Raw genomic sequence first — 15,846 nt, forward strand, 5'->3', positions numbered from 1 at the left:
TCTGATACAATACCCAACCCTGGCACCCACCTCGAACTGGATTCGCGGAGACGGCCGTGCTGAAGCACGGAAGTGGCCGGACTGATGTTAGGAGTCGCACAGCGAGACGTGCTCAGATCGCACTGATCCAGTAATTTGAGCAGCTCCTCCTCAGTGGGACCGCCTGCGTCTTCGGGAAACACACCCTCATTACCACCACTTCTGTCAAAAGCTCACCCTGTGCCCAACAGCTGCCCGCACGGAACCTACCCTTCTCCTCGCTTTTGTTCACCATATCCATGGCGGTGGTCAGGTCCCACATCTGGATGCTGCCGTTCGTGTGGCCCGTGAACAAGTAGCGCCGGGGCCGGGAGCCCATCCTGCTCGACCCCTCACATTCTCTCACGGTGAATGACGATATTGTTGTGCAGTCAACAGCCTGGATCTCACAGATCCTGCAAAAGATAGTCGTATATATATATAGCTGTAAATCATGGGCAACAACTAACACTTTGTAAGTCAGATTTTTGAAATCAATTGCTTCCTTATGAAGACATTATATATGTAAGACATTTAAAATGTTCAAGGCAAGTCGACAGAAATAAAATTCAAGACTTGTTTGAGTGTGTAGAAAAGGCGCTTATAAAACAATAATTTAAATAACTGAAATAATGCAAATAATTTAAGTCAACCTTAAAAGAAAAACAGAAAGAACCTTGATGGGAATTGAGTAATTCTTTAAAAGGAAGTTATAAAACTAAAATGGCAGAAAGAAACAAAGCAACTAGGCATGAAACTAGAAGACCTTGAGAAGTCATTAAAATTTATGTGCAGGGACACCTGGGTGGCTTAGTGAAGTGGCTGTCTTTGGCTCAGGTCATGAGCCCAGCATCCTGGGATCGAGCCCCGCATCAGGCTCCCTGCTCAGCGGGAAGCCTACTTCTCCCTCTGACCCTCCCCCTGCTTGTGTTCCCTCTCTCGCGGTCTCTCTCTCTCTGTCAAATACATAAATAAAGAAAATCTTTAAATAAAATAAAATTTATGTGCAAATTATAAGTCTGAAACCAGAAAAAAATGTATAGTTGTATGGAGAAGTCTAAGTAGCATCCTCCATTAGGATAATATTCTTAACTTTTCTGAAGCATTTTTATAACTATTTCATTGATTTTCATAAAGGATAAAAGAACCTAAGAACAATTATCCACATCTGACAAACGAGGAAACCAAGGAATAATGTCAGCAAATGATTTGCCAGTCATTTAAGAGTTGACTGAATTGCACTTGATTGAATTATTTCTCCCAGACTACTTCAAAACAGATGGGGCTTATAAAAAAAAAAAATTAAGAACAATTAGTACCAGGCAAATGCAAGGTCAAAAAGTAAAGGAGGAAGGGGAAATACAATCCTTATCAATGTAAGAAACATAAAAATAGAATATGAAGCAGCTGAGCTTCCTAGCAGGCAGGGCAAAAAGTGATGACAGGGGAGAGGGGTTAACTACTGGATGCCCACATACAGTGATAGAGGCTATCCTAGTCTCACTCCTAATCTAAGGGAAAATTTTCAATATTTCACCATTGAGTATAAAGTTTACTGTAATTGTTTTTATAAGTATTATTTTCAGATTTAAAAAATCTGTCCTTTTAAGCACTCAGATTCCTTTTTTAAAAATCATAAATGGGTGAACTATCAATGTTTTTTCTGTGTTTATCAAGATGATCACAATTTTTCTTAATATAGTGAATTATATTTATTTTTAATAACACCTGTAAATTGACATAAAATATTTTTAAATCTAGATTACTGTTTACATTTAAAATAAAATAAACTAAAATGAAACACTATAAACCTATGTGCTTGAAAACAAACATGATTTTGCTTTTTGTTTTTCCTATGGGCTAGATTCCTTAGAATTACTGCTTCCTTTAAAATGTTGACAAGGTTTGCTCCCTGCCCACTTTCAATAAAACCTGATTTCATTTTACTTCTCACTATTAAGAATCTGAACTGTCTGAACTGTCTTTAAACAAAACCTTTGCTTCACATTAGCTTCCTAAAGGGTTGATTTCCTATTTAATTCTATGAAGTATTTCGGATTATTTTTATAAACATACCTTTTCCACTGGAATTGTAATGTAAAAATTATGAAATTTGTTTTGTTATGCAGAGATTATAATTGATTATAACACACTGCTACTGTTTCAAGTGATAGAAGAGGGGGGGCCTGGGTGGCACCGTCGGCTGAGCTTGCGACTCTTGGCTTAGGCTCGGGCCTGGTCTCAGGGTCGTGATCGAGTCCCGTGTCAGCTCCACACTCCAGTGCAGAGTCTGCTTGGGTTTCTCTCTCCCTCTCCCTCTGCCCCGCCCCACTCCTGCTTGATCTCTCTCTCTAAAGTAAGTAAATAAATCTTTAAAGTATCAGAAGAGGGAGGACACTAGAATTGAACAAGGATATGAAATACTACATCGTTAGAGGACGTTATGCAGCAGTTTTAATAAAGGTTTGGCAGCATCTTCACTGAATATGCAGAGAACACAATAAATCACAATGATTTATAACATTTCTCAAGATAATAATTTAACTTCTAACTACATTACAGGCTTCTAACACATTTTCTTTAAAAAAAACAAGGTGACAAAAAGATAGTTTAGTATATAAAAATCATTTTCTGGGATCAAGTAACAACTGCTGATGACTACATGCAATGGACTTTGATGGAGAGAAAATATATCTCCAAGAGATTATTCATTAAAATATCAGAGACCAAACGCTGAAGGCTAACAATATCAGTAGCATTTGTGACATTAATATGAAAATCCATAACCTTCTTAATGACTACTAATAGGAATTCTACCTTTTTCACTTGCTTGCATGCAAAAGATCTTATGCTTTTAAAGAAGAGAAATGTACAACTCAATCTGTTTGAAGCTATATGTAATAATTTAAAAGAAGTCAAATTTCACTCAAATGGAAAAGGAAGGGGAAAATAAATTCTATTGTGCATCTGTTAGTGTCAGGGACCACGCAAGATATTTCATGTTTTTAACTCATTCTATCTTATGACATCCTGCCAAGGTAGGTGAACTTTATTTTATAAAGCAACTGGGGGCTCAGAGAAACAAAGTAACAAGTTGAATTTATATAGCTAGTAAGAGCAAGTACCAAAATTAGAATTTAGTTCAGCTGTCTGCCATCAAATTCATGGCTTCCTGATCTCTCACTTGTCCTTCTTAACTGTCCACAGCATCAGTGAAAATCTAAAATAAATGCTAGAGGATAAGGCCTAAATACTCTGTCTTAATCTTAAGCTAAAACAATCACAAGATAATGACTAGATTTCTTTTTTCAACAATTCGTTTCTGGTAGTACTCTTTCATCAGTATGCCAAATTATTTAACACGTTCCTTAAGACAAAAGTGACTTCTGAATATAAACACCTCTACAGTGAAGTCTTACCTTTTCCCAGTCGATGAGAGTCTTACAAACAGTTTGTTGGTGATGGGAACAACCTTCTGGATAAACACCTGTTGATCATCTCGCTCTCCAAAAGGCCCTTGGTCAGAACACAGACAACGTCAAAACAAGTTAACTGAAATTCAGTCGGTTTCATTGAACAAAAGGAACGTTAATATCAATACCAAAGGGGGGAAAAAAAGGATTTTTTCATGCTATCACTCTATGACTATAGTGATATGCACTGTATTGTGCATTCCATGTCCACATCAGACACAGAATGAAGGACTGCAAGTACTCCAACTGGCATTAAACCTTTTTTAAAAATACATTAATATTTCAAGTTATATTTTATGCACTAAGGCCATTAAAGCTGACAGCATTAATTTGCATAAGACTATACATTAAGTAAGAGTACTAGAATGAGACCTGTTAAAATATAGGCTCTACATCGTTTATCTTTGAGAATGTGCTCGGTTTCTTATAACTTCAGAAAAAGGATATATAAGTAAAATTATGTATTACAGATTTTTCTTTTTGTAAGGCCACATATTTATTTATATATATTATATATTTATTTATATATATTTATTTCTCTTAAAGAAATAAAGTACAACTTCATTAATTTTAATCAAAAGCCTGTTGCATCCTGCAAGGTTTTCAATTAAAAAAAAAAAAAGATTCAATTATTTTTACTTGATTGTACTTGGCAAGGCAGGTAAATAGCTCATGTATTTTAGAAAGATTCTGAACAACATAAAAAAAAAGTGTTTCAGGGAAAACTTAAACATAAAATTCTAGTAATTCTCATTATCATACTCATTAGCTAAAATAATACCAACTCATTATTCACCAAAAGTATGTGATGTATGACATAATTTTACCTTACATGAATCATACCTAATTAATAAATGGAACAACATCTTTATTAGCTAGCAAATACCTACACTATCTTACTATGTGCCACAGTAAGTGCTTTGCAAGTAACTCATTTTAATCATCATGACAACCACATAAGGGATACACTATTATTATCTTCATTTTATAGATGAGAAAAGTAAGGCATCAAGAGATTAGTGAACCGAAGATCTCACAGGTCTTGCCTAATGGAACTGGAGTTCACACCCAAGATGTGGGAAAATGATCTGTCTCTGTGAAGACCGTGCATGTGTGTGTGTGAGAGAGAGAGAATCCATATGCACATGTGTCATACGGTGTCACGAGGGACAAATCACACCAACTTCATATACTTTTTGCTGAAATCATAGCCTTGTGATATATCATTTCCTGAAAGCCATTATGATGTCGTCAAGACAAGTGCCGGCCCTTTTCTAGCTTCAAATTTTATTTTCAGATTATCAGCAATAAGAGGAAAAAAAATTTCAAGTGTCAAATGTGCACAGCTATCACAGCTTTTAATTATAAACTAAAGTGGTTAGCATTTGGAGATATCATTTAAATAAGGAAATGATAAATAGATGAAAACTTTGCTCTCAACTTTTTAAACAAAAAATGCTGTAATCTGAATTTATAGAACTAAGTAAGAAACACATTGAATTTGTTTTAAATGAGTTTCAAAATTAAAGTGAAAAATTTTATATCTGAGAGTCAGTTTTAGGTTTCTACTACAGTTAACATACTACTTCTGGGTTGCCCATAAAGTATTTGAAAATGCCCCCAAATTATCTCACCCACCTATGTCGTTTCCAGAGGAATAGCTTCCATGACTTTCTGTCTCCTCCAGAGACAGTATCTTGAACGACGCTAACGGAGTAGAACCTGGCTGAGTAGAGATCATTCCTCTGAATCGTGTTACTGTCCATGTCCGGACATGATTATTATCTGCACACACTAGGAAAGAAAACAAAAAAAGTTGTTAAATATAGATTATAAAAGCACCAACAAAATCACTTTTATAAACACATTTTAACTTTTTAACTATGATCTATCTTAAATAGATCACAGCATATTTTGAGTGGCAAATGACATACTTATCCTATAATTATGCTTAATCTGTACCTGGCCAACAAAACTGAAAGAACTGATTACAGTTTACCTTACTACAAATATAAGATATGTAAGTAAATCCATGGGTCCTTATAAAAGTAGCCTGTAGAATATAAATGTAAAAAAGGTGAAAAAAAAAAAAAAAGTGTATGCAAGAGAAAAGATGCTGAATATTATTCTATTCTGTGGCTAAACTACATAGTAAATGAGTTGCCTAGTTTATTTTTTTCAACCACTGGAACTGCTTATGTTAAATATTAAACAACCTAGATCAGGAGTTATTGAAAATTTACTGGTACAAATTACACTTGGCAAAAAGCTTGTATCACCCATTCCTAGTTATATTAGGGAAAATTAAAATAAAGTTAAGAACTATTTTTATGTAAACTAAGAGAGTCTGCATTTAAGAAACAACTAGCTTCTTTTTTAATGTAAATAATTTTAAGTGGATATATATTGAGATATCTAACAAGTACCCCACCTCTGTTGTTTTTTCATCTGAGTAACTACTCCTTTAGAAAATATAAACTGGGCGCCTGGGTGGCTCAGTCGTTAAGCGTCTGCCTTTGGCTCAGGTCATGATCCCAGGGTCCTGGGATCGAGTCCCGCATCAGGCTCCCTGCTCAGCGGGAAGCCTGCTTCTCCCTCTCCCACTCCCCCTGCTTGTGTTCCCTCTCTCGCTGTGTCTCTGTCTCTGTCAAATAAATAAATAAAAATCTTTAAAAAAAAAAAAGAAAAAGAAAATATAAACCAACTGGTATTATTAATGTAAAAAAATGTACTTTTGTGGCATGCCTTATTTAAAAAATGTACTTTTGAAAAAAAAAAAAAAATGTACTTTTGTGGCATTCCTTTTTAATGGAAAAGTGCAACTTATTTGGATTCCAGAGAATGTGCTATTATTAGCAATGAGCTATGAACTCACCAGTAAATACTAAGAAAGTATCCAAACTTTCTTCAACACACACCTTTCCTACTGGGTAAATTGCCATAGTTGCAAATTTTAAACAAAACTTTAGAAATTTAATTTTAACAAATAGCAATAAAAATTCAAAGTATACAGGTGTTTACTTATGTAACAAAATTCTCATGTCTCAGGATGCCGGTTTCTGGTGAAAAAGGAGACATTTAGTTCTTCGCTGTTTAATCAGCTTCATGGAAAATAATTTCCTGATTTCACTATTAAGCTTACTAGGATTCAGAAAAATACCTTAAAGAGAAAAGAAAATACCTTAAACACTTTAAGTGATTCAGTAGGCAATTATTACTATATTGTTAAAATTAATCACTTAAGTTTTTAAGACATGAAAACTAACACTATCAGAAAAAGAATGTTGTTACATATATATTGATATCCACCAGGTGGCAGAATAATGTAACTCAGTAAACATAAAAATACTCTAGATTTTTAGCTCAACTGGACATTTTTCTTGACAAATTTATTTAAATTTCAATCCTGCATGAAATATTTGATGTTAAAATGCACATTTCACTATGCAGTTCTCTGGCACCTCATCCTGAAATAATATCACCACCACCAAAATAATAGCAATTACTACTGAATCTAAGTATGGTCATTTAAACATCACAATAACCTTGCAAAACAGTCTTATTTTCTCACAGGATCCAATTACCTCATTTTACATAATATTTATTCAGCATCTTTTATGTGTCAAGAAGTACGGTTAAGTGTTGAGAACAGAGTAAGAACTTCTGTTACTGTAAAATTTACATTCCAGAAGAGAGAGACAGATGACAAACAAGCAAACAAAACAACATGATCCAGTGATAAGTCTATGAAGAAAACAAATCGAGATGGTGACAGAGAAAGTGACCTGGATAGAGGTTTGGCTAATTGAGACAGGGTGGCCTCACTGAGGAGGTACTAGAAATGGACCTGAATGACAAAAAGGCAGCCAAACAAATATCTAGGGGTGAAACATTTCAAATAAAAAGAAGTGCAAAAGTTCTGAGGCATTTTTAAGAAATCAAAAAGCCAAAGGGTTAGGTTGTTGTGAGCAATACGAAAAGTGAAGTGAAGGGTAGAGAGGAAAAGAGGCTTGAAAAGACAGGACCCATAATTGGAAAAACCCTATTAGTTTATTTATCCTGCATTTAATCGGAAGCCATCGGGAATCAGATACAGTTTACATTTTTAAAAGATATTTCTGGCTCTATGTACCATAAGGAACATGTACCATAGAGAGGCAAGAGAGAAACAGGCAAAAAACTTGAGCTCAGTGATGTAGGGGAGAAATGATAAAACTACCAGGTTGGGCAGCAATGGACACCGAGTGATCAGATTTGTGACATACATTGAAGCAAAGCTGAAAGGACTTACTGACAGATTACATGTTTGTGGGGATGAGAGAAAGGGAGGAACCAAGAGTGGTTCCTAGGTCCTCAGCTTGAGGAAATGAGCACATGGTGATACTATATACTAAGAGGGCTTCTGAGAGAAATATCAAAAGTACTATTTATCCAGGTAAATTTTGACGTGTCTATACAACCAGAGACAGACACTAGATACACAAGTTTGGAACTCTGCGAATGGTCACAGGTGGAGAAAAAGTCTGGGGGTCACTGGCACAGAGACGGTAACACTCAAGTCACAGGAAAACTACAAAGAAGAATGGAGAATCGAGGAAAGAGCGCTGAGGCAACCCAACACTTAGTAACTGTGCAAAAGAGGAGGAACCAGCAAGAGCGTGACAAAGACTCTTCAGTGGGGCAGGTGAGTTGCTGTATGAAAACCTGAAGAGGAGACGGGTTGTTTCAGGGGGGCATAATTATACTCAAAACCATCTGACTTTATACTCAATTAGATATCAATAAAAGCACATCCATCCACCCACCCACCTACCCATCCATCCATGGACAAGGTACTTCAGCTCCATTTAGTGTTTACTCAGACTAGAGATTAGTGAAAGATGCATCACCTTTTAATATTATGTCGTCTTCATATAAACAAACTTGATAGATGAAAATGATGCTTATAAAAAGTTTAAGTTAGGCAGGAACTAATCTACAAAAGATCTAATGTAAAAGCAGGCTCTACCAATACACCAGACTCAAAATAAAATTAAAGCCTTTTAGAAATCTTCACATACAATGAACCTCATCAATGGAATTTTATTGTGTGATCGTCATACTTCGTGTGTCACACTCATTAAGCTTAAAAATCTGTATCATTTAAGTATCTAATTAGTATCTACACTTTCTGTTCTTATCAGTACCTACATTTTAAAAAAATTTAATGATTAAGGAACAACAAACACACAAAAATGTAATTTTCTTCAAATAATCTCTTTATATATTTCTTAGTTTTTAATATTTTTAGAAAATGATCAAACAACAAATACACCCATAAATCTACAACTTTAGTTTTATTTAAACCTTAAGACAATACAACCAAATTTATATTAAATTCATACTTCGTAAACTTCTCTAAATATGCCATGAGAACAAAATACTAGAATAGAGAGTAAATAAAAGATACGGTCAACTCTGTCCTAAATGTATGTATACTACAACCAGGCAAAATAAAAAAAAAAAATTTTAGAAGACAACCATAACATTTCTTCAGTTATTAAACTTTTCTACCATTTCTTCTAATATGTTTTTCTAACACAAAGCAGTGCTTTTCTATTCTTTCCATTTGTAGGAGTCTAGAAAACGACCCACAAGGCAACGAGGTTTTACAGGGGGCCGCCCTCCTCACCAGGACTTTACCTGACACCAGATGCTTCTCGGACAGCATGATTTTTGTAACAGGACTTCGGTGAACTGTGAAAGTCTGAAAGAGCTGCGGGCCCGAGCCCACCGTCTCCGGGTGCTGCACGATCACCCGCACTGCGCCAGAACTCGTACCATAGGCGATCTCAATCCAGTTACCAGAGACACCTACACGAGGTCAGAAGTTGAAAGAGGGCGCATCAGAGGACGACAGAAAGCTGCCCTGGGAGAAACGCTTTTCTGAGCCCCAAATCCAGCCCGGCACAGACACCGTATTAAAATCATTATTTCCTTTACGAGTCCTTTCCCAGCCTGCCCTCCCAGATAAGACTTGTGCAGCCCTCCCCTGGGCTGTCTGTTAGGGTCTATCACAGCAACTGCAACACCCACTCCTCTATTTCCAAGTCTCTCTCCACTTGTTACTGACAGAGACTGAATCAGAACCACCTCACGGAGTGCAGGAGACATGGCAGGTCCTCAATAAATGTTTCAAGAATTAGTAAATCTGACATGCTAAGAATGCCACCGACGTAACACAGTATTTCTAAAGCAATATTCCATTATCACTTCTGGCCTAGAAAACCCATGTTTTACTTTTACTTGTGCTATATTACTGATTCTTTCTTGAATGCTCATGTATATACTATTTAATAGATTCAAAACACTTAGCTCTGAAACAAATACACCCATGACGTTGCTTACATCATACTTACCTATGGTGTCTCTTCTAATTATGCACAGCTCACTGGGTCAAGTTCACCTGTGGCTTTTTTTTTTAAGACCAGTGTCCAGACTCCATTACATATTTAAAGATAGAATGGAGTTCAGTGACCATTATACTTAAAAAGGTTCACAGAGAACCATTTAGCTTTAATAGTTATTTTTCCTGATTCACCTGAAAATACTTGAATCAAAAGAGAAAGAGCATCCCACAGGAAACACTTCTAACCTAAAACCCATTCTCCCCCTGCCACTGCAAGTTTTTTTCCTCCCTTTTTAATTAGATTGAAAAGAAATGCACATCTCATTCTGGAACAGAGGGCAGCAAACTTTCTATAAAAGGCTAGATGGCAAATATTTCAAACTTTCCATGCCATACTGTCTGTTGTAACCACTCAACTCTGTCAACTGATGCACAAAAGCAGCCAATATGTAAGACCATCAATAAAAAGAGCAGTTTGTGGACCCACTTTAGCACAAGATAGCTGAAATCCTACTATAATATTACTCAAAATCATCTGCATACATTAGAATATTTCACACTGAAGATGATTTCCTTCAATGAATTCAATAAAGTGATGATTTTATAGAAGGACCACATTCAAATATATTAGTATTGCTGGACCCATGTTACTATTTCCTATAATTCCTTTCATTATAGATAAACTTTAAATTTCCCATTTATGTTTTATCTTTCAATCTAGAATGTAAAAATATAAAAAATACAAAAATTCTTAATAAAATTTCATTGCAATGGCCTTGGAAAGACCATGAAAGCTACAGATACTACACTTTCAAAAAAAAATGTCTTTTCCCATAACAAATTAAAAGTTTCCCAAGGAAGTAAGGCAATTTCCAAAAGAGATTAACAGTCTGAAAGCTTTCTCACTTTTGGTTAAAAAAGTAAAAAGCTCCTAATTTCAAAACAAAATCAGCTATGGTAAATAGGAAGGTAAATGTACAGATTTTTTTTTTAATAATTTTAGTTAATACTGTCATGTTTTACTTAAATATAACTCAGAAGAGGAAAAGTTCTGATTTCCCACCTCAACTTATCCTTGTTTATTGGTCATGTTTGGCTTCAATACATAACCAAATATAAACTTCAGACTGAGAGATGATATCTTTCAAACTACAGTTCTCAAAAAGAAAGGACTGGATTAGTTCTACCACAATAGACCAATAAACAAACATATATTCTCAAAAAAAGGTAAAGAATTTATAAGAATTTTGCCAGGTACTAACTTGTTTTGGGTGTGAGGTAAACACTCAGCGCAGTAATGGCATCATTTGAAGGATCGTGATAAAGCTCGGTTACAAGAAGATCATTATCCTTCATTCGCAAAGGAAACTTCTGCATATCTAAAAAATAAAAATTTTAAATAATATATATACTTTTAAAGATTTTATTTATTCATTCGAGACAAAGAGATAGAGAGAGAGCATGAGCAGGTGGAGAGGCAGAGGGAGAGGGAGAAGCAGGCTCCCCACTGAGACAGGAGCCCAATGTGGGGCTTGAGCCCAGGACCCCGGGATCATGACCTGAGCCGAAGGCAGACGTTTAACCATCTGAGCCACCCAGGCGCCCCAAAAATTTTAAATAATATTAAAATAGTATATCTATTTAAAATTTTAAAAGGTAGTATTTTATTTTTAAAAAATCGTATTAAGTAGGATCAGGCTAAATGTCCACAGCCTTACCTATGTAATATATCGATCCATTGTTACATCCCAGTAGAAGGAATGAGCCAGCAGTGTCATAACTCGTTATAGGAACAACATCTTGAACCTGATGTAGGAAGATTATTATTAGATGTTAGATATTAATTATCATTTATATTTCCTGATCAACTTCCTCAAAATTTTGACTCTTTAAAACAAAACAAAACAAAAAACTCACTAGGGGTGCCTGGCTAAGTCAGTAAAGCATGGAACTCAATCTTGGTAGCATGAGTTCAAGCCCCACACTGGGTGTGGAGATTACCTAAGGAAATAAAAAAAAAAAACCTAACTAATATCTAAACAGGACTTAGAAAATTACTTTCTTTACACACAAACACACTCCACAGGGAACTCTGAAGAACTACCAATATAGTTCCTTTTCTTTTAAAAATTTTATTTATTTATTTATTTATTAAAGAGGGAGCAAGCTCGCACAGCAGAGGGAGAGGGAGAAGCAAGCTCCCCACTGAGCAGAGAGGGAGCCTGAAGGGGAAGGGGGGGGGGGGACACGACGGACTCAATCCCAGGACCCCGGGATCATGACCTGAGCCGAAGGCAGACGCTTAACGGTCTGATCCGCCCAGGTGCCCCCAATATAGTTCCTTTTAAAGCTTTAAAAAAAAAAAATGCTATTTCTGGGGCGCCTGGGTGGCTCAGTCGTTAAGTGTCTGCCTTCGGCTCAGGTCATGATCCCAGGGTCCTGGGATTAAGCCCCACATCAGGCTCCCTGCTCCGCGGGAAGCCTGCTTCTCCCCTCTCCCACTCCCCCTGCTTGTGTCCCCTCTCTCGCTGGGTCTCTCTCTGTCAAATAAATAAAATCTTTAAAATAAACAAACAAACAAATAAATAAATAAAATGTTATTCCCACAGCAGCACTTTCCTTTCAGAATTCCGATGGATTATGTCTTTTCTCTGCACATGACTGTGAGCTCACAGCATACATTAAAACTGAAGGCCTAATCTGACTAGGTTCCTTTCCCCTTCTCTCTCCTCGGAGAGATTAAACGGCCTCTGCCCAAACCCACACAGTAGGGACGGTGTTACACCTAGAAAACCGATGACCGCCAAACAGCACCTGCTCCCCGGATAATTCACCACCGTGTCTTTGACAAATGGTATTATTCTCTATCTCCATTCCTTCCGCTGAAGACCTTACCTCTGTTTCCTAGGAAATGGCAAGACAAAAAAGTCCCTTTGAACTTTTGTTTTTTCCAAGTACTAGAATAAAAACATCAGCTTTCCAAGCAAATCTGTCTAGTTAACAATCAATAACTGCCTGTATTTGTGCTACAGGAAAAGCAAAGGGCACAGTTCTACTACAAAACAGAGTAACAAACAAACAAACAATGTTTTGTAGAGCAGCGGCCATTACGTAAGATCACTGCATCTTCCCTGCGCAGAGCCGGGCCAGAGATGCCTGTGAAACTTCAGAGGCGACGTTTAAGTGAACTGTTTCCCGCGTATCAAGTACTGGCCCAGAGAACGAGTAACTGGACGCATGAGGGATGTGAGATATCACACTTGCTCCGTAAGAGCTCGGAAACTTGAGGGCGAGAAAGAAACCTGAGAGCAAGAGAGGGGAAAAAAAGACAATCACAGTGTGATGGGCACTAAAATAGTGTGCGGTACCATCAGAGAGGAGGGAGGATTCCCCGCTCAGTCCCATGTGGGGAGAAGGGCAAAGATCAAGGAAAATTCAGAAAGGAGGTAAAGCTTGAAAATCGAACAAGTCAAGTATGAGTAGGTAGGGGAAGGGCATGTCTGACAGAACACCGGGCGTATCAGCGCCCCCATCTGGGTCCCTTCTAAATAAAAGGAACACATTTAACCAAAAGCTGAAACTTGGAAGTAATGATTCCTATAAAGCTGCCGACACATGACCCTCGCTTCCACGTGAACCTTCTGGTGTCAGACATAGAAATAGTGCAAAGATTCAATTACCAGCCCCCCGCGCTGACCCCAGGTCCGGTTTCTGTTTCATCAGAACCAGCAAGTTTTGTAGCAGGGCGACACTGAGAGATTCTCAGTCATACGAGTGAAGACGTCTGAAGAACGGAGGGAAGGCGACTTTAGCACCAAGAACCAGTTTTCTCATGCCAAGTTCATTTTTGTAGTTCTAGCACTCCAGAAGGAGCTTCAACTGCTAGCCCAGAATCTTCAGAATAGGAGGATGGGGACAGATAAGGGCATGAGATTCTTCTCCCTTTAGATCCCCTTTTCAATGAAAGAGGCAGTAGCCGGCAGCATCCCGCGGCACATCTAAGACAAACATCTCTACCGTTTGTTCTCTGGGAAGATGGGCTCTACATTAGAGCCTTCCTACTCCTCTTTCTGCCACCCTTCACCCAAATCCCGCTCTTCCTTCACGCCTACCCCTCAGTACAAGAAGAAGAGAGAAAGCAGAGGATGAGTAAGGTTACAGAGGAGCCAGGACTGAGTTCTCTCCTAGCAGAGGCGAGAGCCGGTCATTCTGTGGCCTCCTCTTCTTTACCCTAACAACTTCACATGGAGACCCTGAGAAACTGTACTGATTCGGGTATTTGGCTGAGTCGTGATGGTCACAAATCTACAATGAAAGTGGATTTTCTCTCTTAAGGTGGCACACAGTGATTATCATTATGTCTTATGTGCAAAATTAAATGATATACAATTTGAAAATAGTCTAAAAAAAAAAAAAATCAATCTATGTTCCCAAGCAATACAAGGCCCCTAGTCTTTCAACCAGTCTCTACCTACATAATCACCATTTTTAACAGCATGTTTTAAACCTCATCCATTACTTATTAAATAATCACTTATTTAGATTTACCAGCCTATCAATTTCTTTGCTGATGTTTATTTCATTCCAGTCCTTCCCCTTAGAAGTATAAATAAATATCCTTCTTATCAAAGGGCATTTCTTTTATTTTAAGATTATTTATTTATTTAAAGGGAGAACAGGAGCAGGGGGAGGGACAGGGGAAAAGACGGGGGGGGGGGGCAATGCATACTCCCCACTGAGCAGGGGAGCCCGATGGGGGCGGCGGGCTAGATATCAGATCCTGAGATTATGACCTGAGCCAAAATTCAAGACATGGACGTATAACCGAATGAGCCACCTATGCACCCCAAAGAGTATTTCTTTAGTGGCCTTTTCATTGAAGATTGTAAGTTTAAACAAAAAAAAAAAAAACAAAACTGAAACATCTCTTTAAAAAAGTCATTTTTCTTTTCTCTTACCCAAATCAGATACAGTGATTTTATAAAGTTTTCATTAAAATCTTAATGAGGGGCTCCTGGATGATTCAGTCAGTTAAGCGTCTGCCTTCGGCTCAGGTCATGGTTTCCCCTCTCTCTCCATCCCTCTCCCCCCTCCTGCTCTCTCTCTCATTCACTCTCTCTCTCTCTCAAATAAATAAATGAAATCTTAAAAAAAATTTTTTTTTAAAAGTAAAGTAAAATAAAATCCTATTGAAGCTGTCCTAGGGAGCCTGGGTGGCTTGGTCAGTTAAGCGTCTGATTCTTGATTTTGGCTGAGGTCCTGATCTCAGGGTTCTATGATGGAGCCCTGCATGGGGCTCCACACTGGGTGTGGAGCCTGCTTAAGATCCTCTTCCTCTCCCTCTGCCCCCCCGCCAACAATTTCACAACAGCTTGTAGAACTTACACACACACACACACTCTCTCTCTCTCTCTTATTCATCTGATTGACATATTTCAAATCCATCTTGATCATACAACAGTTGTCCTGTGGACTTTGTGTGTTACTCGTGGGCAGAACCTTTGCTGAAGGCCAGCTCAGCACCTACTCAACCAGTGCCAGATGTCACAGGGGTCAGCCGCGGGTCCAAAGTGTCCGGTGAGATCTGTATGTCAGACGCTGAGCTTTCACTACATCCCATCTCTGCTCTGCACTACAAAGGCATTCATCTAGCTGCTCTGTAAGGCCTGTTTGCTGCATGAATGCTCAACTTTCCCAAGGTCTTCCTGAAATGTAGTAACAAACCTACTTTGTCAGATACGGTTTTCAACTCATGCGTATACCAAACAAGCAGCGGGTTATACAGGGAACTAAGACCTTAAGAATAAAGGACACTCTGAGGATGCTGGTACAGTTTTTAGGATCCCAAAGATACGAAACCTTTTATACGTAGTTTTGAGAACATTGGTAAAAAAACCAAAAAGGTAATAAAGAAGCATGTTCCTTCAGGAACCCAAATTTACCCGAGTGGTTTTACACATAGCATAG

The 15,846-nt window shown here is 37.7% G+C and overlaps 1 protein-coding gene across 2 annotated transcripts in view; it reads right to left on the reverse strand.

Moving 5' to 3' along the window:
* The window catches only part of KCTD3 (potassium channel tetramerization domain containing 3), a 50,130-nt gene that overhangs the window by 3,555 nt on the left and 30,729 nt on the right, over positions 1 to 15,846 (reverse strand). Inside the window, exons 11-17 of one of the 2 annotated variants that reach the window (XM_032422171.1) lie at positions 11,598 to 11,685; positions 11,142 to 11,258; positions 9,174 to 9,344; positions 5,130 to 5,285; positions 3,438 to 3,534; positions 250 to 434; positions 31 to 163 (exon numbers count right to left, since the gene is read on the reverse strand). In XM_032422171.1, the coding sequence (XP_032278062.1) occupies positions 31 to 163; positions 250 to 434; positions 3,438 to 3,534; positions 5,130 to 5,285; positions 9,174 to 9,344; positions 11,142 to 11,258; positions 11,598 to 11,685 (947 nt within the window). Of the gene's footprint in view, positions 1 to 30; positions 170 to 249; positions 435 to 3,437; positions 3,535 to 5,129; positions 5,286 to 9,173; positions 9,345 to 11,141; positions 11,259 to 11,597; positions 11,686 to 15,846 lie in introns of both variants that reach the window. The other variant, XM_032422170.1, reaches the window with a different exon arrangement.

Source organism: Phoca vitulina, unplaced genomic scaffold (assembly GCF_004348235.1).
Source record: "Phoca vitulina isolate PV1807 unplaced genomic scaffold, GSC_HSeal_1.0 scaffold26, whole genome shotgun sequence".
In the NCBI taxonomy this organism is placed as follows: domain Eukaryota; kingdom Metazoa; phylum Chordata; class Mammalia; order Carnivora; family Phocidae; genus Phoca; species Phoca vitulina.